The 24,499-nt window shown below is 40.1% G+C and overlaps 1 protein-coding gene across 2 annotated transcripts; it reads left to right on the forward strand.

The window, feature by feature from the left end:
* Positions 1–6,646: 6,646 nt before the first annotated feature.
* On the forward strand, positions 6,647–24,043 carry lrrc24 (leucine rich repeat containing 24). Of its 2 annotated transcripts, XM_077616078.1 has the most exons (6): positions 6,647–7,035; positions 17,046–17,123; positions 18,358–18,540; positions 20,452–20,730; positions 20,832–21,000; positions 22,254–24,043. In XM_077616078.1, exons 3-6 carry the CDS (start codon positions 18,382–18,384, stop codon positions 23,486–23,488), a joined length of 1,842 nt encoding a protein of 613 aa, XP_077472204.1. In that variant the 5' UTR covers positions 6,647–7,035; positions 17,046–17,123; positions 18,358–18,381; the 3' UTR covers positions 23,489–24,043. The 2 variants fall into 2 exon arrangements, with proteins under 2 accessions (XP_077472204.1, XP_077472205.1); XM_077616079.1 differs by lacking the exon at positions 17,046–17,123.
* The last annotated feature ends 456 nt before the right edge of the window (positions 24,044–24,499 follow it).

Consider the following 24,499-nt stretch of genomic DNA (forward strand, 5'->3'; position numbering starts at 1 on the left):
AACCCCAGAATAGATGATTTGCTTGCCTCATTGTTCCGACAAATATAATTTAGACACCAATATGCACATATCTCAGTTGTATACTGAGGCCAAAATCCAGACTGAAATGAGTTATACATTTTGTTTTGCATTGTATAAGCTGGAATTTGCTCAAAATCCCTTTCAATGATTTTCCAGTTTATATTTTGGGCCCCAGCCCTTGGCAAAATTCCCTTAAGAATTGCCATTCTGTCTGTCTGCCATGCTCAGAATCGCCCTCCCATATGCACAAAGAATGATTTGCCACGCACAATTTCACATCGGGCTGTGGCTAATGCTAGTGTTACACTAATCCCCAAGAAAAGAAATGTTACTATTAGATTTGTCTTAGTTTAGGTTCAGTATATGTCTGTTGGTTATTGTATGGAGGGATTGATATATGGTTTTCAACGCCAGGGGGAGGATTAACAGCACTGGTGTAGATGATTGCCTTATCTGACTTCATGTTCTTCATGTCTTTTTCTTCCGGCTACAAACAAATAAAGATGTGTAATGCATTAAATTTTCACAGTCATGTCAGAGAGTATGTTACTGAAACCAATATACAGTGGTACCTCGAGATACGAGCTTAATTCGTTCCGGGACTGAGCTCGTATGTCGATATTCTCATAACTCGAACGAACGTTTCCCATTGAAATGAACTAAAAACAAATTAATTCGTTCCAACCCTCTGAAAAACCACCAAAAACAGGATATTGGATTGGAAAAAATGTTTTATTTCTTCTAATTCGCCATCTATTAACAAAGTAACACATAACTAGTGGTTTAAAAGTAATAAAATGTGTTTAATGGGACTAAAATTAGACAGATTTCGCGGAGGGTAGAGAGAGGGACATAGAGGGAGGCGGGAGGGGCAAGCGGGGGAGACTTTTTGCACCGGTGAATCGTAATATAACTTAAATAAATTTAAATGAACTTGGATTACGATGCAGACACACTCAAAAATAATTTTAATCTAACCTTACACTAAACTTAATTCTATTTTTGTTTTACATTTTTATACCTTCTCCTAGCCGGGTTGGCTGTTTGCCCCGCCTCCACCCTCACTTTCACTATCAATGGGCTGTTTGCTGTTGTATTTCCTTCAAAATATTCCGAAAATGATGCACACAAATGTCCTCAGAATAGGATAACGCACAACCACTTGCTAACGAGAAGTAATATATACTCCTCGTATTAGCGATCGCTCCGGCATTTGTACTGAGTGACGGGAAAAAACACTGAAAAAAATGCAACGCTCCGCCCAGTGCTCGTAGATATCTGTTATACACGAAAGAGATGCGGCAAAAAAGACAATGATAAACAACCTCTCATGTCTTGGCCACCTGGATTTCTCGTATCTCAAAAATGTTCTCGTATCTAGAGATAATTATTTGCTCAATATTTTACTCGTATCTCGAAATGCTCGCATGTCGGGGTGCTCGTATGTCGAGGTACCACTGTATTGGACTTCTTTGAGCCGTAACCCGCTGTTCTTTTGATCATAAAATACACCGAAGTATCCCAATTTGCTGTTGTTCACTTAGTTGTGCTGATATCAGTAACAGTAAATAGATCAGTGGTGGACCGTCAGGGCCTGCAAGGCCTTCTCTGCTGGCCAAAAACATATCTGAATCACAGACTGATGTTAATTATACTTTGTCCATGAATACTTATTAAATAATTCCAAATTGTCTGCCAGATTGCTTGAATTGCTTTTCCCCTGGTTTCGCTGCTTCCAGATGTGTTTTCATATTTAAGCATCTAACCAATCACATTTCAGCCATTAATTGTTGCCAGGGTCAGAAATCTGCCTTGAGGCCTTCACAATCAGTTCTGCAGGCTCTGCTGCATAAAACAAGCGTCGATAAAATTGTTGCTTTAACCAATCAGATTTTGAGTTGGCGACACCAAAGCCTTCTCGCAGGCTTAGGGATACGTCATTGCCTTCTCGCAGGCGTAGGGATACGTCATCGCTTTCGCCAACTATGATTGGCTAGTGATAGAGTGGACTAGCGAGAGCTACCAAACTGTATCTGGCGCGAGCTGCACAAGCAAATATATTGTTGTGTTGATTTAATAGTGGTTTTGTCAACCCGCAATGGCTGAAGCAGGAGGAGAAATTGATTTGTTTGCAAATTTACTTTCAAAGCCATTTTCAAGATGGACTTTTCAAGAAAAGCTCGACATCATTAAGAAAGGTCGGACAACTCCGAAGCAAGAAGGCCTGTCACAACCGGGAACGGACATTTGCAGCCCTAAATCGAATAAAAATGTACTATGCCAGAAATAAGACAGGACAGGCTCGACTACCAGCATTAACTTCGATGGCGATAGAAAATAAGGAGGAAAGAAAAGAGGATGGATTTTTAGTGAGTAAAATATGGCTATATTCCTAAATAATATTTCAATTGTATGAGGTTATCATTGATGCTTTTTTCTGTGTCACAGCTGTAGCTGCAGTAAAGGTTTTATAGCCATAAAATAGTTTTTGAGGGTTGGATTGATTCAGATATAGAATTGAAGGCGTCGGTTTGAAATTACCGGCCTGCCACTGGATTAATGAACATTCATATTTTACTGTTACTGATATCAGCACGACTAAGTGTGCTGATTTTTCAATTTTACTGTAGGACCAACTAAATTTCCTTCACACTAAAGCGCTTGTATTGTTGTGAAATTTAAATCAACTTGACTTGATCTACGGACATGTTTCAAAAATGTTACAATGAACTTAAAAGACACCCGACGGGCTAACCACTCAGCTGCCGACCCACCCTGTTAACAAACACATTTATTTGATTTATTATTGCCAGATGAGAAATTATTTATGTTTCAATCGATATGGTTGCTTTAGTTTAGATTCAATGCAGTAATCAAAGTGTGACTAATTTTGACGCATTACAGATAAAGACAGCAAAGCAACAAGAGGCAGAACATCATATTTTTTCCAAATCAGGAGATTTAAAGTGGGAAACTATGCCTATTTAAGTCTCCCTTTCTAATAGCATGGTGACTCAATGAATGGAAAACAACTTGTTTGCAAAGTTTATGGACCAGTTTATGTGCAAATGCAGTTTGGAAAGGACCCCCCTTGCATACAAACACGTGCTGCGTTTAGGAAACTGAGATGTGAAGATGAAGGACTGTATTGTAGACATTTGAGTTTGATGTTAATTATTCTAATGTGGGTCAAAACAAACTCCTGGGGATAGGAGGACCTCATTAATATCAAGCTCGAACTCACACGCTGTACTTCATGCTTAACTTCACAAGACACAATTATAAACAAGCTGTAAATCCTCAGGCATCTGAACCTTTTTATACAAAGCAACACACCAATCGTGAAACATCCAACCGATGATCAAATGATGAATCTATTCTTTATCTGGGGTAGAGCTTAATCATTTTAAAGTCAGTGCAAGCAGAAAGTCTTTTCTTGGCATTGGCAGGTTTTTCACAGTGAAGCTTGTGAGTCAGTACACTCCACATTGGAAGGAATGACCTATATCGTCATTTAAAACTATATAACATATAAAAGCTATTTTCCAATTACAAAAAATGCTTTACTGATTAAAGAAACTAGTTTTTGATTGATCAAAATTTTTATTATGAGAAAAAGAATGGAATGATTTTCAAAATGAACCACGCTGTAATTCTCACCTCACTCACCTTCCATACCGCCCATCCTCGAAAGGGTTGCGGGGGTTGCTGGAGTCAGTCAGTCATTGGGCACACAGAGAGAGAGACAGACAACCACTCACACTGCCACTGAGTGTAACAAATAACTGAAGAAAAGTTTGGGTGCGCGTTATACACGAATATTGGTGAAACAGCCCGTTCTATTGGCCGGTGCTGAAGAACTCAAAAAGAATGGAATCACTTGTTTGGTGAATCTGATGATGATGAATCAGACTTTGAACAATTTTAAATATTATCTCATCTAATTTTCTGAACCGCTATATCCTTATTAGGGTTGTGGGGGTGCTGGAGCCTATTCCAGCTGACTCTGGGCCAGAGGCGGGGGACACCCTGAATCGGTGGCCAGCCAATCGCAGGGCACAATGAGACAAACACCCATGCACACTCACACCCATACCTAGGGGCAATTTAGAGTGTCCAATCAGCCTACCATGCATGTGTTTAAAATGTGAGAGGAAACCGGAGTACGCGGAGGAAACCCACGCAGGCCCGGGGAGAACATGCAAACTCCCAGGACCCCAGAGCTGTGAGGCGGACGCACTAACCACTCGCTCCACCAGGCCGCCCATTTTAAATATTTTGATGATGAATTAGACTATAAGGATTTAAAATTGTAAATTCCATTTGAGAATTGTGTTCATACTGGTAGTTTGTTTTACCAGGTTTCCGTACCATATGTTGTGAATAAATGTTGTCATGGCGACATGTGTTCAGCATTTGCCAGTTACCGGTACCGGTGAATCCTTGATGTGGGCTGAGAAAAAGTGAAAAAAAATATTAGACCAATTTTTAGTCTCAAATTATGAGTGCGTGTTATACACGAGTGCGTGTTATACTCGAATAAAAATGGTAATGAATATTTTAAGATCAGTTAATGAAAGCATGTTCTTTCCAATACTATTTTTTTTATCAAATGCATGGGGAAAAGGAGGTTTTGGAACTTAAATAGCTCAAAATGACTGCCTGTTTGAACTAATTTCCTATATAGAACAGGGACTGTCTCAATGGAACATTAATGGCTCGTGAACTGATGAAGTAGACTAATGGAAAAATGATTGAAGGAGCTGCTACTAAGTATTTGCCTCTGGGAAAAAGATTTCTTTCAAACTCAATATTCACAGAAAGATCCCTTTAGAAGACAACGTACATTAGAAGCAAGATGAAGAGTTTGGCTGCTGCTTGCTGAGCTCATCATAGATGGTTGTTTGTGTCTGTGCCCACCAGTATTCTGGGCAACAGCCACATCAATACAGAAAAAAGTAGTTCTACGTATTTTGCATATCGGGGGTAATCGGTACCACAGGCTATGAATTGTTATTTCTGCCCATATTCTGCTAACTGCTCAACACAATATTATTGAGCAACAAGGTTCTGCATGACATAGAAGACACACTGGTTGCGATAAATCATTATCTAGTATGCACACTCATTTTCAGTGTGAATGGAGCACAATAGCAAGTCAGTCAGGCAAGGAGTTTTGCATCTGTAGGCACCAGCCAGGCAGCAACCTTTCATAATTAAAGACCACATCACAGTCTGTGGTTTATTGAATCCTTTCTGCATAATTTCTTCATTCATAACCACATTATGAAATGAATTTTATATATACAGCTGGTGGGATGTCAGTCATGTTGGTATTATTCTTAATGTCTAAGATGTGTCCCAGTTTTTCATTCCCTTTCTACATAGTATTTGAATTTAGCTGACTTTTATCGTCCAAAATGTTTATACAGTGGTACCTCGTGGTACGACATGCTCGTGGTACGACGAAAATTTCGATCGAATAATTCGCCCGAGATACGATCAAAATTTCGAGATGCGACCAAGCCAGGTGGCCATGGCACTGTCTTTTTTGCATCTCTTTCATGTATAAAATATATCTACGAGCACTGGGCGGACTTTGCATTTCCCCACCCGTTTTTTCCCCCACGTTGGTCTACATTTACATACAAGGTAAACAACAATGGATCGGCAGAGTTTTGCAAAGGAAAGATCTGGAATACACTCGATAATCAGACATGGGGAAGCGGCAAGTTCCAAACAACTCTTGATGCGTTCGTTTTGAAGACTCCGGCGGAACGTCCGGGTGGGGTCAACCCGTAGAACTAAGGTAAAAAAGATTAAAACAAAATTAGAATTCAGTTTTGTGTGAAGTTACATTAAACGTTGAGTGTCTGTATGTATTTATCCAAGTTAATTTAGATTTGTTTGTTCGTTTACGAGTGCGTTGTTGCCGTGGATACTATTAAACCACTCGTTATTTATTACTTTGTCAATATATGGCGAATTAGAAGAAATAAAACATTTTTTACACGAGTGCGTTGTTGACGTGGATAAAGTCCCCCGAACACCTCCCCCCGCCTCCATGTGTATGTCGCTGTCTATATCCCCGGCGAAATGCGTCTAATTTTACTTATATTAAACACATTTTATTACTATTAAACCACTCGTTATTCATTATTTTGTCAATATATGGCGAATTAGAAGAAAGAAATAAAAAATCCAATACAATATCCTGTTTTTTGTGTTTTTTCAGAGGGTTGGAATGAATTAATTTGTTTTCAGTTCATTTCAATGGGAAATGTTCGCTCGAGTTACGAAAAGCTCGACATACGATCTCAGTCTCGGAACGGATTACGATCGTATGTCGAGGTACCACTGTAGTTCTTCATCTTCACGTTCCATTTTTGAAATTATACATTTGACCAAATAACTTATTAAAGCAGTTGTACAGCTCAGTCCCAACATAATTTGACAATGCCTGTTCGAAGGAGGGGGTGTTTGGGGGCTGAATATGGGGCATGCTTCTTCCTTTTCTTAATGTGGATTATCGATTTACTGTTTCACACAAACAAAGAGTAACGCTCCAGGTTGCGTGGGATATATAAATCTCTGCTTTCAAATGAACGAGGTGCGGAGGGGGTTAGGAGAAATAATGCAGCCCACCCCCTCTCTTTGACGCTGGGAGAAAATGAACTCAATACAAGCTTATACACTTAGGTTCGTTATAACTGCAAGATAATATCAAATAGTCGACAAGATAAGAAGGCAAAAGGAGGAAGGAAGGAGGAGGGAGAGGGGGAGGATGCAAGAGTGAATCGACAATCTCCAGGACTGACGTCCGGCTTTGGCGCACATCAGCTGCTTTCTCTCTGCGTTCCAAAGGACAAGCTCCCACTGTGCACTGTGTGGGATATAGTCGCCAAATCAGGCAACACAACAGTGCTGCCTGCACGGATTTAAACGGGATTTTCTTTCCTCATCAAGCCTGTTTTTCTTGGATTTTAAGCGAGCATCTCTACACGGGGAGAATCGGTAGGTTACAGTTGTATGGAAGTGGCATGGGAAAGTGTTACAATGGGACAGATTCAGACGGTGATGGACGTGTAATAGGATCGTTGAGCATTCAGTACCAACTGAACAGATCTGATTTCCCCCGGCTTTATATTATTATTATTATTATTATTATTGTTGTTATCGTGAGTGTTATTTGTATTATTTTTGTTATTGTAATTGGCATGTCAAAACTACCCTGTGCAATATCACAATATGAGGAAAAATCTAAATTGCAAGAATTAAAAGGAGCAAACATATTTTTCATTGACAAAACAATCAGAAATAAGTGTACAAAAATATTTTATCTTTAGGGTTAGGCTACTTGTCACTTGGCTGGTACCCTTTTGTACCCTTGATACTATAGTATAATGATGCAGGTAAACTAAAATCTTTGAACGATTTTCAAGCTGTTGCAATAAAATTCATGATATATGCAATGTGCCTGGGTGCAGGTTAATTGGTGGTCTTTCAATCTTTGAAATAGAGGAAAGAAAATGTTGAACTACAAGCAAACTAATTCAAACTTGTGACATTTTTTACTGTAGCAAATGCTACCAGCCTTAATATATACATCCAATGACCTGTGTTAAAAGCAGCCGTGCCTTACAAAAGTAACCCATGAGGCAAAAATAAAATGTATTGAACAGCAAATGGATCTCATTGAAGCGGTTTTAATTGTCAAAAATGTTAGAGCAGCACAGTGTTGTGCTCAATCCATAGCCTTTATAAATTGATGGGATTATACAGAAATGCAGACGGAAAGCAAAGTGCAATTTAGGACCCTTGGAGACAGTAAATGTTCTGATAGAAGGTCATGTTTTCTCATTCTCAGCATTAAGTGGTGCCATTTCTTGGCTAATGTCACCGTTGGTATGCATATGACTCTTCTTAATTGCTATTCAAGACATGGAGATAAGGCCAAACAGTAGGCCCATGGATAGGATCATGTTTATATAACTCATAAAATGCATGGAGGGTGGAATATTAGGGGGCAAATCGGTTTTATCTAACATGGACAGATCGTTACTGCAGACAAGTTGAACACTTATGCCCAGAGATGTCAACATTTTTCATGCAGCTCTGTCTCCAAGGCAGTGATAACTGAAATCGATGATAGCTATATTGCATGAAAGGCCAATTCTCCAAACATTCAAGTATGAAAAGATCAATTCCTACAAGAATGGCAATAAGGAGAAAACCACTTTTCACCGTTTAAGGTAGGCAGCATAACTATTCAGAAGCTAAATGACAGTATTAGTTGATCTATTGAACTATTCAGAAGCTAAACGACAGTATTATATGATCTACTGTATGTTTTGCAGCTACTGTTATTTCCTTGGCAACCTGGAGGTTCAATTCATTTCGACTCAAACTACTACTGAGCACAGTATTGTTCTTACCATATTCACTGAAATGCTGTGGAGTGTAATGGAGTTGCCATTGCAGAATAGGTTTCTCTATAACTTTTGGACAAACATTGCACACGCTTCAAATTGCTGTTTAAATAATGGCTGCTCTGTCAACAGAGAACACATAAAGCCATATTTATAGTTTAAATTCAGCTAGTTGATACTGCACAGCAATGCTTGAGCTAGAATAGAACCAGGAACGTATATAAATTGGTCAGGGTATAAAAATGATAGGGATTTTTTGGATTTTTCAAAGGAGGTGGATGTAACCTCCCTTCATCTATCTTCCATCCTGTCAGATGTCATCCATCAATTACAGTCAGAAACGCTGCTGCTCTGACAACGATGAGCACATAACAACAGGACAGATGGAGCCGTGTGCAACTCCACTGATGAAAAGTGGGAAGAATACAAGAATACAGATCTTGTTGACCCGCAAATTCTAGGGAGCGACACATAAAAAGAAATTGCTTGTCAATCATTTTAAATGAAAAAGGTTCTCTATGTCAGAGAAACTTGAGGGATTTGACATTTAAACAAAGAAAAATCTATATCACTAAGGCGACTGTGAGCTCTCTTTAAAACATAAAAAGGACACTTCAATTATGGTTCATATAATGTATGCTATTCAAGATCAAATTTCGAAAGAGATGGCGACTCTAGATGAGCTCAGAACAGTTGACATTTTATGATGTATTCTTTAAAAGCATATGGTGACGAGAACATTGGCGTACTGAAAATATTGCATGCCTACTTGAATGGATTGTTTATATGTCAAGGTGTTCGGGGGAGTCATTCATCAAGACTTCAGCGACACCTTGTCTTAGGTATAACAATTTGCCAAACAGACTATAATACGTGTTGTTACTGTTCAAAGGTAAAAAACTTTAGTCCATATAACCTGAAGAAAGCTGTTGAATGAAATGAAGTTGCTGGAATCTTTTGAAAAACAACCCCTTTCCTTGCTCAAACCAGCCTGCAACATCAAGTCAACATCATTGACAATTAGGCTTTTGTTGTTGATGATGACGACAGGGCCTATGTCCGATTATTAAGAACAACAACCATAGCTAATTTATGCGGTTTAACTGGATATACATAGGTCTAGTTGTGGTCCCATTGCTGCCGTAATTGGAGTTTGTTTTTACATTTTTCACATTCAACGATTAATGAAGGTTAGGTTCCTGACTGCTGAATGAAATCATTGATCACATGAGTGAAACATTGTATTCGTCAGTTGAAATTGGTGAAAAACATGACCTCTTCAACATAGTACACATTTCTTCCTCATAAAGGATACATAATAGAACATTGTGGAACGTGGTCCTTTTTTGTTCTTTCAATTTATTAAATTAAGCATTAACTATATGAGTTTAACTTGGTGTAAAAGGGTACAAAAATATTGGCGTCCCGATGGTAGAGTAGTTAGCACATCTTCTTTACTGTTCTGGGAATGACGGTTGAAATCCCGTTGGGTTTCGATCTTGCTGTGTGGCGCTTGCATGTGCCTGTCTGGGTGTAATCCAGTTCCTGGTCACATCCCAGAAACACGGTGGTAGGCTGGTTGAACGCTCAAAATTGCCCAACGTATGATTGTGAGCATGAATGGTTGTCCGTCTCCTCGTGCACTACGATTGGCTGTCGACTAATTCAGGGTGTCCCACGCCTGCTGCCCATAGTTGCCTGGGATAGGCTCACGCATCCCAGTGACCCTTGTGAGGATAGGCAGTACGGAAAATGAATGAATGTGTAGAAAATATCTTTCTATAGTTAGTAACATACACTAAGAAGATGCCTGCTTTATCATACAAGTACCTCACTCTTTCAGATAAAATTAGACAAATATATACTGTATTTTCTCGCATATACGCTGTATTAGTCGCAAAAAAATGATGACTGAAATGAGAGTACGGCTTATATGGGCACAAATTAGACTTGACATGCATGAAACTGCAAGGTGACAAAGACGAAACGCCATAACACAAGACAATGCGGCCAATACGGTCATTAAAAAAATGTATCTTGCATAAAATGTGAAAGAACTCACTTACTTGTCCCTGCCATTGCTCGCTTAGGGCGGCGCCATCTAACCTAGGGTTGGCAAACTAGACCGCTACAGACACATTTCCTGGTTCTACAGCTCACGTGACTTCCATTTTGAATTTGTCTACGTGCAAGCAACACCCCTTCGGAATGTGCAATACAGTAGACAATCCTTTAGACTTCAGGGGTGGGCAAACTAGTCCACAAAGGGCCACAATGGGTGCAGGTTTTTATTCCAACCCATAAAGAGGACGCCTTTTCACCAATCTGGTGTCCTACAAGTGCAACCAGTGGATTGCAGTCAGGCGCTTCTTCTTGTTCTGCAGAATCTCATTGGTTAATGTGTATGTGCTGGATCGGTTGGAACCAAAACCCGGACCCACAGCGGCCCTCGAGGACCAGTATTCCCACCCCTACTTTAGATTCATACAGTATCTCAGAAATACCATGTGAGATTATTTTTCCTAAGAAGATTCCCTTAAAAATTAATACATTTGTACTCCCTTTTAAAACCATGAATATGGAGGTGAAAATTGTGAATCAAGGGGCGTCTTAGAAGAGAGAAATTGTAAAATTCACTGATTTTCAGGCAGTTTGAAGGGTACGGTATATACGTGGAGGCGGCTAATATGCGAGAAAATACAGTAGTATATATTTTTAAATGTTTATTTTAGCTTTTAGGTCTATAATTTCAATTTGTCATATATTAACTATAAATTATTGCATTAAATCAATCTTGACTGCAAAGTAACAGTGAAAGTACTGTTTTTACTGGTTGAAAGGAGCACAGACACGACTGGTGTAATATTGCACCCGCAGTAACAAATCAAACACGGGGGTTTGTCATCCCACCTCGCCTTGGCCTTAGTATGTTTGTGGACGAAAGGATACCGCGAGACAAATAATTTAACACGTGTCAGTCAGGCCACAGGGATGAGTGATCAGGAAAGAAAAAGGTCAGAAAAAAGGGGATAGAAAAATGATGGAGGCTTCTGGAGAAACCATCGAGCAACTCCAGGAGTGTGAGAGTCACAGAGAGAGAGAAAGAGAGAACAAGAGTACTAAAACAGAGACAAAGTTTCAGCTGCAAAACAAGTGGTAATGAAAGGGAATTTCAAATTTGTCTCCTGGTCATCCCTTAGTTCTTGTGAGTAATTTTGCAGATGGAATGACATCTTGTAATTCTATGGAGCTTTTTGCCCAAGCTCACAGGAAGTGTATTCTTGGCTTTTGGGTCCTTTGAGCTGACTTTCTCTTCATCATTAGAGTTACCATAACAACAGATGAGGCAGACCAGCAGCAAAGGCAACACAGAGACATGAACTTTGTTTTCGCCCTAAGCGCTGTGGCTGTCAGCTAAATTCTGAAGCATCAACATCTTGCCTACACATTCCCTTTCATGCTCACACTCATACATACTCATTTTATCCTTTAATTTCCAGTGTGTGAATGTTTACCATTGCTGCCGTCATCATTGGAGGTGTGATTATGCATTTGAAAACAAGTAGAAGATGGAAAATTGTTTGCCAGCCAGGAACATAATATGAATTTTGAAATTATTTTTAAAAATTGGATCATTTTATTAGTTCGTATTATAATTTATATGAATAATTTAGCAATACAACTGTGTTCATTAATTCGTTTAGCATGATTTTCTCTTTGGTTTTGGTTTGTATGCTGCTTAAAATGCAACAATGAAAGAATTATGTTTGAAAGGTATGATAATAAATGTAAATGAAACTTGAAAAGCTGTACAGGCCTTCGGATAAAGTATTTTTTCTGTCTTTACATGCACTTATATAATTTCCAAGTTACAAATGACTTGGAATGAATTAGTTTGTGCACCACTATATGATTGCACAAGAAGCACACTCAAATTACTGCCTAAAATGTAATTTTGACCTTTCGGTCTTAAAATCTCACTTCCTTTGTTCTTGTTCTTCTTGGGGAGGACCCTCACTAAAATTGCTACCCCTCTGTTCTTTGTGGACAGTTCAGGATGAAATTTGGGGCGAGGGTCAAAATTACATTAAGAATTAAATTTGCGAATCAAACGGCTGATTCATTGATGACTGAGTGGCTAGCGGGCACCTCACAGTTCTGTGATCAAAGGGGTTGCTGGGAACTTAACCCATCTGAATTGGTGGCCAACCAATTGCAGGTCACGAGGAGACAGACAACCGTCCACGCTCACACTCATATTTTGGGGAAATTTAGAGTGTTCAACCAGCATGCCATGCATGTTTTTGGAGGGAGAAAACCAGAATACCAGGAAGAACATGCAAACTCCACACAGGAGGACCGACCTGGGATTGAACCCAGGACACCAGAATGTGGTTTCCTCCCACATTCCAAAAGCATGCATGGTAGGCTGATTGGACACTCTAAATTGCCCCTAGGTATGGGTGTGTGTGCGTGGTTGTCCGTCTCCTTGTGCCCTGCGATCGGCTGGCCACCGAATCAGGGTTTCCCCCACCTCTGGCCCGAAGTCAGCTGGGATAGGCTCCAGCACCCCCCGTGACCCTAATAAGGATGAAGCGGTTCAGAAAATGAGATGAGATGAGAGATTTATTCATTTTATTATTTTATTTATTTTATGACAAAATGTTGCTCTCTTCTTAACCGAGCACAGCTTTACAAAAGGTGCCCCATAGTGGCTTTCCCTTATATAACTTTAACCTCAAATCCTTCTATTACAGGTCACACTGTCAGTAGACAGATACAGTTGACCTCATTTTTAATAGCAAATAACAGAACTCGATGCAAAAACATTAAAAGTGGTGAGAGCGGCTTAGCTAACAAGCATCTGATTGTGCAGATTACGCATGTACCATAGAGGATTACTGAAATTTAAATGAACAAATGGACCTCTCCCTACTGAAATCCCAACATCAGGATGACAAAGAATGAGAATACAAGCTGGAGTATATATGAAACAGAGGAACAAATACCATAACAAATTGTACAAATTGCCATCATCTTATTTTTGCATTGTGTTGTGCAAGTATCCAACTTTACTAAGAGTACTAACGCAGCAAGACATCTTTTGCCTTGATATTTTGCCATGCATCCAGATAATTTCTGTGCCAATTGAATTGAATTGAATTGAATGCTTTATAGTCATTATACAAGTATAATAAGATTTAAAGATTTCACCAAGTAGTGCACAAATAACAACAACAAACAGACAAAAAAATGATAAATAATAAATAAATAAATTTGTAGTCCAAGTGAGATCAGTAGAGGAAAGCGCCTTTGTTCCATCTGAAGTCCAAGTTGAGTTCCATAGTTTTGGAGACGAGCGCCAAGTTGTTGAGAGTACCACTCGCTGAGTCTGTGGACTTGACAACAAACAAACTAATACATAGATAATCAATATTTAGTAATGTTAAATAAATAATCAAAAAATATATAAATAAGTGGTCAACATATTAAATAAGTAGAATAAGTAGTAGTAATACATTTTTAATAGGTCTTAGGTGCAGAACTTGATTTGCGTATGTAGTACCAAAACCGGAAACCGTGGATAACCACCCAGATCCGAGCACTCTTCCGGGCCCGAGATGCAGCCTTCAGACAGGGCACTCTACAGCGCAGCTCGTGCCAACCTGAAGAGAGGCATTGAGGCTGCCAAAGCAGACTACAAGGGGAATATAGAAGGGCAACTTGACGACGAGGCAGAGCACACAGACCCTCACCAACTACAGAGGCCAAGCTGCAACTCCTGCGGACTAAAATGCGGCACTGGCAGAGGACCTAAAAAACTTTTTTGCTCGCTTTGAGTCCCAAGCCCACCACCTAGTCACACCACCTCAACATCCAGTACATCTCACACCAAGCTCGGGAAGAAGCTCCACCCCAGTCATTGTGGAGGTGGTGGATGTGAGACGTGTGCTCCGTGCAGTCAACCCCAGGAAGGCCACAGGACCGGATGGAATACCTGGCAAAGTACATTAGGCTTGTGCTGACCACCTATCACCAGTCTTCACAGACATTTTCAACCTTTCACTAGAACAACCCTCCATCCTAGCCTGTCTAAAATCGTCCACCATCACAGTACTCAAGAAGTCACCCGCCAACAATCTGGGCGACTACCGCCCAGTAGCTCTCACACCAATCATCACTATGTTCTTTGAAAAACTGGTACTAAAACACACCCTACCTTCCATCCACGACCCGCATCACTTTACATATCGGCCGAATAGATCCACCGAAGATGCAATAACCTTCGCTGCACTGAGCCATTGTCTACATTAAGGGCTCGGGTAGCTGACGCCTGCCCCAAATGACTTGGGGAAGAGATGCAGTACACCCTGAACTAGTCTTGGGTCAGGAGGGAGAGCACTCAGACAATAAGAGTCAGCATAATCCAAAATTTCGATACACCAGCATAGAGTACAGTACAGTAGCTGTTAAAGTCAGTGTATACTTTACTAAATTCAGTAGAATTGACTCCACTGAGGCACAATCCGTAGTTCTTTTCCTCGTAAAATTAGTCAAATAAGCGCAAAGCACAGTTCTAATCCCAGTTTAAAGCCGCAACGCCAGATTCAGTAACCTGAAGGGATGTAGCGGAATGTAGGCTTTTATGCGCGTTGCGGCCTCATTCATTTATTTTCATTGCTGTGGTGGCCAGGGTTTTAGTTTTCCCCAAGAAATTCAATCATTTTACCGGAAAAAATATTAACACGTGTTGTGCAGGAAATTGTTCCAATACAAATACTGCCTCTATTTTTTTTCTGTCCGACCAAACGTTGAGCTGTGTGGAGAGCACATAGAAGAGGACCAGCCGGGGGGAAGTTACCTATTATGTTGTTTTGATCAAAATATTTTACTGAAGACTCCTTTGGCCATGTGACAAATGATGTATTGTCAATGAAGAGTTGTTAACTAGGACATGGGAACCGAAAAAAAATAGGGTTTAGTTGAGGCTTAGATGCTTAGATTTGACATGTCCAGCTCTCTTTTTTTTCTCCCAGCCACTTATGCTATGTTGTTTGAACTCGTATGTTACAATCTCCCTGGAATCATGTTCTTTAGAATTTATTAACTCCTCTGGCCCACTTTAAATTTTGACTCGTCGTACGATGAAGACGAGTCTCGACTACACTTTTCCATCAAGTCATATGCCCTCACCTAAATCTTTACCTCTGATTTCGCTATTGATTTAAACTATTTAGAGGACTTTGTATGCATATCACACGATCTCAATGTTACTGCTTTTCCCAATATAGGGCTTCCAAACAATAGTATTCAGGGAAGATGCATACTATCCCCGTGTATATTCTTAGCCTAAAGCATTATTGGAATTTAAAGCAATTCAATTCTCTCTATTTTTCTCCCCTCTCTTGCAGATGAATAGAGCGTAAAATGTTGACTAAAACTTTAAATGACAGGCCAAGGCCATGCTTAGAATTACATTTTTGTACTTGGTCTATTCAATAATTATAATCCTCTTCTTTCTGAGAGCAGAGAGTTCTCTCTGATGACTGACCAATTTGCGTAGGCCATATTAGATCACTGTAGCCAGGCTATCCATATAACTCTTTTCATATTAATGTTATCCAAACGAAATATAAATTATTACTCATTCTCTCACTAGTCCAATTTTTCTTTAAATAAGATATGGGCTACAATATTACATTGCTGCTCTTAATTATTGTGCCACTACAAATAGGACTGCTTAATATCAATTTAATGAGTAAGAATATGATGAAGAAGAGCTGAAATGTAAATCATATAACCATGAAAACCAATAAACGTTTTCACAAAACACCTTTTGCAATTTCTAGTGCCCAAATTCATCTCCGCTGTTCAAATAAATGGACATGCAATTACTGTGATCCTTCACCACTTCGCGCTGAAACTCACAAGCATACTTCCCTGTCTTCCGCTTGCCACTTAGAAAATGGCGGAAGATAGTGGACTGTCACTCAACTTAGCACCGAGAAAAAAAAAAGGCAGAAAGCCGGCGGTGCCAGTCATTTTTATCTGAAAACAGAGGTTACTGGGTGGCCAGGAGCCTTTGTGAGGGTGGATTTTTTTCTCAAAAATGCGAGCCGCAGATGCCATGGCACTCATTGAAAAATAGAGCTCGCTCAGCGAACTGGATGGCAGGGAGCATGGTATGTCAAGAACAGCATTTAAATAATACCTAAAGATTAGAACCCAATTTTTTGAATATGTAAACAAATAATAAATATAATATTATACCCACCACAATAATACAACCACAACTTCAAATTATAATAGGCACACTGACAAAAACTCAAGAAACAACTCCGTGACAAATGAGGGCGACACAAGAATCAGGAAGTCACCGCCAGAGAATCGACAAGGGTCATATCTTGATTCACTAATTATTCATTAACGTGATGTCTCCTCGGCTAAACAGGACGGCTTCAAAGGCATGCTAGCCTTGCACATACATGGAGCCACTGCAAGTGGGAGCCCAGGAATTCAACTACATGAAAATTCAAAAAGGAAAATATCAGACACAGGAAGATTGTTGTAATGTCTCTTGTGATGCATTTGCAGGTGCAAGAGCTGATGCGTACTGCGCCCGAGACTGAATAGGTATCAAAGAAGTGACCCTGTGTGCATGTTGTGAGTGAGGTGAGTGGCAAGAGAGCCTGTCTTGCATGCTAAGTCCAGAGAGGGCTCTCAAGAGGAACTCTTTTAAATACTGCTTTCTCAAAGTATCTGCACTTGAACTACGCTTGATTTTTTATGAGTTGGACAGCTTTACGTATCTTGGAACAGTAATATTCTTATCAAAGTGTTTCGTAACCTGAAAACTTTCTATGTGGAAGCATTCATAAGTAGAGGTACCACTGTATTACACACAAAAAAAAAAAATCAGTTTTAATGTTTCCACTTACAATATTTTCATATTTGCACAATTTTTTTCTATCAAACTGTACCAAAATTACATATCAAATCATTGTCTTGAGAAATTAAGGACCTCTGGGAGATGAAGACTTAAAAATGGACTGATGCTGATGATTTCATAGGCTCAAGGGAATTACTCCATGGTTCGTTGGCAATGATGGTAGAAGGACAACACTTGCCAAACTAACTCACCAATCAAACTGAATAAGGAGTACAAGCCAGAATTGGTGGATTCGGTTTATCGCAAGTTCCGTATAAAGAAATGAGCGACTACTGGTGTGTGGTGCCTTTTCATCTGCCTCCTTACATTTTGCTGAGTAGCACAGTGTAGTCTCCCAGATCGATTTATTCTGCATTTATTGTAATCACCGAAATCTGGAAATGACCTATGTTCTTGAGAGCAAATGAGTGAATTCATTCTTCCAAGAGAAAGGCAAATCACCATATTGTGGTTTGGAATCATACTTAGTATTTGGCCGAATATATTTGACCATTACAGGTGACAATAACCACATCCAGTTAATCATTATTTGTACATGTATCTTTGTATACCATAAAAGTCAATGAGCTAAACCAGGGGTGGCCAACTTCGGTCCTCGAGAGCCCCTATCCAGTCTGTTTTCCATGTCTCCCTCCACCAACACACCTGAATAAAATAATCGGGATCGGTGTGAAGCTTCTGGACAGCTTGCTGATGAGTTGATCATTTGATTCAGGTGTGTTAGAGAAGGGAGATATGGAAAACACACTGGATAGGGGCTCTCGAGGACTGGACTTGACCACCTCTGATTTAAACTGTTGGTTATGACCTTGTAATAAAATCATTGAATGTGAGTGGTTAGTGGCCGTGGTAGTTATACTTCAAGTGTACAATACATTTTCATGCTTGTTTTCAATTACAGAAGAAAGGACATGTGACGCATTGAGTTTACATGTTTTCTTTCCCCATTTTTACCAGCACAACTGCAGTTGTTAATCCACCATGGTCTGCTGGCTGTCCCCACTCGTCTTTGTTATCATCGCTACACTTTCCCAACCTTTAGTGGGATGTCCCTCTGGTTGCCGTTGCTACAGTCTCACTGTGGAATGTGGCTCCTTTGGAATCAAAGAAATTCCACAAGATGTCCCCACGTTCACTGAGGTCAGTTGGCAAGTGTAATTGACAGCAAATCTTTAATAGCATCTCATTAATATCTTATCTTTTGAAATCTCGGTGATCCATGTTCTAATGTTAAATTGATATCATTGAGGATAATCATTTTGACAGAACCATCTTGGGTATATGCCTGAGGAAGGGGCAATCATTGATTCTATCCCAGAAAGTGAGCCTCTGATAATCACTCAACAAAAAAAATAAAAATAAAAAGCCTTTATTGTCATCATACACAGCTGCCTATAACGAAATTGGTGGTGCTACTCCACAAAGTGCGTTTTCCCAGTAAAAAAAACATAAATAGTAATATAAAAGTATAAAAAGTCACATCTCGGCTAGGTAAATTCTAAAATATTGCACAATCTAAGATATTGCACATTGTTATTGCACACCCCGAAGTTATTGCACTGAAGGGATTGTGTGTCGTGCTAATGCAAGTTCAGAGTCCTGATGGCTATGGGAAAAAACTGTCCTTAAGTCTATTTGTCCGTGCTTTGTGAGACCTGTAGCGTCTGCCAGTGGGCAGCAGCTGGAAAAGGTTGTGGCCAGGGTGGTATTGGTCCCTGACAATGTTCCTGGCTCTGCTGAGGTAGTGAGGGCTGGCAATGTCATTCAGTGAGGAAAGTTTGCCTTGCAGATGTTAGTAAATAACGATAAGATTGAATAAACAAAACACCAAACTGGAGAGCATAGTGCCGCTGCACCCGTGCCGCCATCTTGCCATATTAGGCAAGAGGTTTAAAATTCACTCATTCATTTTTCGTACCGCTAATCCTCACATGGGTTGTGAAGGATTTTGGAGTTTATCCCTGCCAAGGTTGGCCAGTAGGCAGGGGAACCCCTGAATTGGTTGCCAGGCAATCACAGGGCACAACATTGAGACAAACAACAATTCTCACACACACGCTCACACTTAGGTAGAGTATTCAATCAGCCTATCATGCATGTTTTTGGGATGTGGACAGACACTGTAGTACCCTGCAAGTCCGGTGAGAGTATGCAAACCACCACCACCAGGGATTGAACCCTCGATCTCAGAATTGAGAGGCAGACGTGCTAACTACTCCTCGCTGTGCTGCGCCGTGTTTAACATTAATGGGTCTTTTCATTATAGATAACTTCAGACACTCAGCATTAGGGCATGTGATGAATATTGATGAATTAGTTATCGAGTAATTTATTCCATTAACCTCAATCATAAAGTCTCTCTTGTTACACGTTATATTATAAAGCCTCTTTTCTTTTTCTCCCATAAGTATAGTTGAATTAATACAAAATTTGCCCATTTTGGAGCAGTTCGATCATCTATTTGTTCTGATTTGCATTTCTAATTTGAAGCAAATGAATCATCTTGGTTGGAAAAAAATCACTTGTAGTTGACAATTTGAAATGAAAATATTCAAAATATAGAATTAGCAATTGAAAAAAAATTGCATTGAAAAATAGTTCTATTTTTGGAACAATAGTGTTGACTTTGACGTACCACTGAAAAAAACATAACTCATTCCATAATTAATTACCGCTTGCCCTTCTGGTTCAAACTTCAAATGGATCTCGATCACTTTCAATCGCATGATCATTGACTGCCACCTTGCCCCGTTCCAAAGGATTGGACATCTATCATGTCATTGGCAGTCAAAAAGTTAATTTATCCCTTTGACTGATAAATTTAAATGTATTTATCACAGTAATGTAATAATGGGCCTGTTTCCACCTCAAAAACTGTTTCAGTTTACATCTGTACCTCGGGAAGAAACTGCAGAATGCATTCGGCTTTGCAGAACAGACAGATCTCATAGTCTGATGCCGAACAATTTCAGATGTCCTACATATATCATGTATAAAATGCCACCATTCATTGATTGATTTGATTTATGTAATGCTATTTCTACCCTACAGACATTGTTCCTTCAGGATAATGCTATTGTGCATATCCGTCTTCAGGATCTGACTCGGCTGGACAGCCTCCATTACCTTTACCTCCAGAATAACAGCATTTCAGCCATAGAGCCAGGAGCATTTCTTAGCCAGGGCCAGCTACTTGAGCTCGCTCTGAATGGAAACCTCATCCATCTTGTCACCCCAGAGATGTTCCAGGGATTGGAGCATCTTCGGATTCTCTATCTTGCTGGCAACCAAATCACTCGATTACAGGATAACACATTTAGGGGGCTACAGGTGGGAACGGAACTGAGCTTTTTTTGTCTGTGAAGATTTGTTATTGATTGCTTATTATGTTCGTTCTTATTTTGCTCACTTCGAATCACATGTCATTGCAGCGCCTCCAGGAACTCCATTTGCAGGAAAACAGCATAGAGGTACTAGGAGACAAAGCTCTGTCTGGATTGTCATCTCTGGCTCTTCTGGATCTTAGTCAAAATCATCTCCACACTTTTGCAGCCTCATCACTCAAACCACTTGTCAGTCTGCAGGTGCTACGGGTCACAGGTTCGAATGTTAGAAATGGAAGAATGGTGTGCAAGTCTTGAAATGAAAGATAGTGATTACAAATGAGTCAGTTGCACAAGTAAAATTACAGATGTATAATTTTCATGTTGATCTTCACACTAATGCCTAACTTCTACTACACGATTTAAGGCCAATTTTAGTCTCACAGAAATGTCATGGAGAGTCCGTGACAATCATGGCGGCTATTTTAAAGCGGTCATGATGCCTTTTGTACTGTCACCGATCCACCAACTACCAATCTGGTGTCTCAGATGACTCACGGTGATGCCATAGGAAATATGGTGTGAGGTTTAGCTTTGCCACATCTTACTTGTTCCTATAATTTTTTGATGAATATTAATTAGTAATAGTGCGCTAGCTGCCTCCTGGTGTAGAGGTTCAACCCCCGGAACCCTTTCGAGGATGCATGGTATGGAAGATGAATGAATGAATAATAGTGTGCATTCTCTCGTATTTTCTTTTAATTTTGTTTCTGAAAGTAGATTTGATACCTACACATCACCTCCAGACCAGAACACAGTTATTTTCTTCGACTACACAGACAAAATAAATGGTGAATGAGATTTAAACACATAGATTATCAATATATTGTAATGGTAAATAAATAATCAATACATAATACAATAATTGGAATAGATAAATAAGCGGCAGCCCGGCGGATGAGTTGTTAGCGCGTTGGCCTCACAGTGGGGGACCTGGGTTCAAATCCAGGTCGGTCCACCTGTGTGGAGTTTGTATGTTCTCTCCGGGCCTGCATGAGTTTTTTCCGTGTACTCCGGTTTCCACCCACATTCCAAAAGCATGCATGGTAGGCTGATTGGACACTCTAAATTGCCCCTAGGTATGAGTGTGAGTGTGAATGGTGGTTTGTCTCCTTGTGCCCTGCGATTGGCTGGCCACCAATTCAGGATGTCCCCCGCCTCTGGCCTAAAGTCAGCCGAGATAGGCTCCAGCAACCCCCGCGACACTAGTAAGGATAAAGCGGTTCAGAAAATGATTGAATGTCTCCTAGACAATAGCTTATTATTCTCAAAAATACATTTATTTTGCAATTACAGATAACTAGAGTTAATTGATCTATTTCTCAAACAGTAGCAATTTTAAAAAGTTGACTGTTTTACTGCCTCGTTCTGTGGCCCATACGGACTAAAGTTAAAAGTCAGACGGATGGAGGGTGAATTTTCCTTCAATCCAATATTTCTCTTTTCTGTCTTTGTTGTATAATCCACCAGAAAACCCATGGCGATGTGATTGTGCTCTTGGCTGGCTAAGGACATGGATCAACGAGGACGGACAACGGCTGTTAAGCACTGCCGAACAGCGTCGCCTAATGTGCTCGGAACCACCCCGTCTTTCCCACCTAAGTCTTGGGGAGGTAGCTCCAAAAAGCCTGGTTTGCATCCCGCCTGTTGTACAACTTGAGCGTAGTCATCTAACCGTAAGACTCGGGGAAAGCCTGAGAGTCTCATGTCAAGCCTCAGGATATCCTCAGCCTCAAGTGACTTGGAAAAAATCTTCGAATGGCAAAGCCCAATTGTCCCCACGAGGCTTAGTTCAAGAGCTGGGACCCAACGGTGAACTTTTCCGACCTGGTGTTGGAGGAGTTGTGACGGCCCTCCCTAGCAGTGGGGTTATAAAGATGGGTGAAACCAACGGGCTTGTGCGGGGGACTGAGGAGGGAGGTGAGAGAGACAGTTTTGACCCAGATATGGGCAGCGGCATGCTCTTTCTCAGCAATGTGACAGTTTCACATGCGGGTCGCTATGAGTGCGAGGCATGGAATCCTGGTGGTGTGGCAAGGGTTACATTTCATTTAGCGGTCAATATGTCCTCATCCTCATATTCGTCACCATTTTGGCCTTATTTAAACACACACTCATCAGTTTCGTCGTCATCCAATTCTTTCTTCCATCCAAAGGTTGTGGATGTTAGCCAGGAGCCACTTTATGAGCAAGACAGCATGGACTTTAGTGCTCTTGGCCCAGCCACACAGACTGCTATCGCTGTTGGCATCTCCTTACTAGCACTTACTGCTATTCTACTCTTGATTATGATTTACACACGGCACCAGCAATACCACAAAGAAGAAGGGGAATCCTACTGTACCAGCAAAGAAGAGAGCATCATCTATGTAAATGATTACTCTGATGGACCAACTACTTTTGCACAACTTGAGGAGTACAGCGATGACCATGGTCATGAGATGTATGTGCTTAACCGAGCTAAGCCAGTTGGGTCCGCCTCATTGAGTTCTCCCATGTTCGGAGAGTTTGTTCCCCAAAAGAGGCTGAAAGAGGCACTCCTGGATGATCAAGTGATTCAGACCCTTTCCAGATCAGGGCGGATGGAAGTTCGAAGGAATCCTGGAGATGGCGGTGAGGGGCCATTAACCACTGACCCAGAGGAAGTCTTCCTCAGTCAGAGTCTCATTTTTGGATCACAGCTTGCTTATGAAATCCACTGCTAAGGGGTTTTGCTTGAGTTCATGCATTATTGTCTTGCTTTATCAAAACTACGAGAGGAAAACAACATGCAATGATAAAAAAAAATTTTGATAAGAGGAAAAGAAGGGACATTACTTAGTAATTATTTTTATTGTGTAAGATTGGATGGGTCAAATACCAATTCAGCCAATTGTTCGCTGAATCAACAAAAAGAGCGGCACATTGAGGAAATATGGTGGTTAACAGTATATTTCACAAGCATGTGAAACTGTTAAGCAATTACTGTACATTGCGCTCAGACATTGTGTAGTGAGTGTCTTTTGTGTAAATATAATGGCAGAAATTCAGATACATTTTTGTGGTTCTTGCTGTAAATATTACCGATCAACATTCAACAACATTATAAACTGTATTTTTTTTTTACCCAACTGGTAATATACACTTTTACATTGTTTGTAATTCAAAGTTTGCTGGAATTAATGCCATTGACATTTGTCTGTAACCGCCAATTGACTGTAGTGTGAATAGGTCACAGTGCTCTGCAGTTTCTACATATTAAAATGGGTTTTAAAGCATAACATGTGTGGTTCCATCTATCTGTGTTTTTTTTCTGTTCTTTTCTTATGTATTACTACTGCTACTGTAATGCCACTTTGAATCAACTTCCAAATAAATACTAGTGCTGCATTCAGTGTTTATTTAGCACACCTTGCATTTAATTTAATTGCTTTGGATTGTTAATAAATTGGGAATATAAGTGAAATCAATCAAAGGCAAATCCATTATAGGTCCGGTACAAAAAGCTTTTGACTGACATTTCAATTTGACTATTATATAAAAGGGCACTGCTTGTAGGCACACTGTTAAACTCTATCACAACATCAGCAGGCAGTGACAGTGATATTGGGCTATAGAAAGAATATAAAAACAGCAAAAACAAAAGGCCATTAAAACCATTGCTCGGACTGTACTATTGTACAAGCTGTTTTATTAATTTATTTACAAGACTTCATGCAATGCCAATGTGTATCCAC

Source organism: Stigmatopora argus, chromosome 12 (assembly GCF_051989625.1).
Source record: "Stigmatopora argus isolate UIUO_Sarg chromosome 12, RoL_Sarg_1.0, whole genome shotgun sequence".
NCBI lineage: Eukaryota > Metazoa > Chordata > Actinopteri > Syngnathiformes > Syngnathidae > Stigmatopora > Stigmatopora argus.

Excerpts from the sequence above, each read along its gene's own strand:
- lrrc24 (XM_077616078.1), top strand. The coding sequence starts at position 18,382 with ATGGTCTGCTGGCTGTCCCCACTCGTCTTTGTTATCATCGCTACACTT. Across the intron at positions 20,731-20,831 it reads ACACATTTAGGGGGCTACAG|CGCCTCCAGGAACTCCATTT; the intron begins GTGGGAACGGAA and ends ATGTCATTGCAG. Across the intron at positions 21,001-22,253 it reads GCAGGTGCTACGGGTCACAG|AAAACCCATGGCGATGTGAT; the intron begins GTTCGAATGTTA and ends ATAATCCACCAG.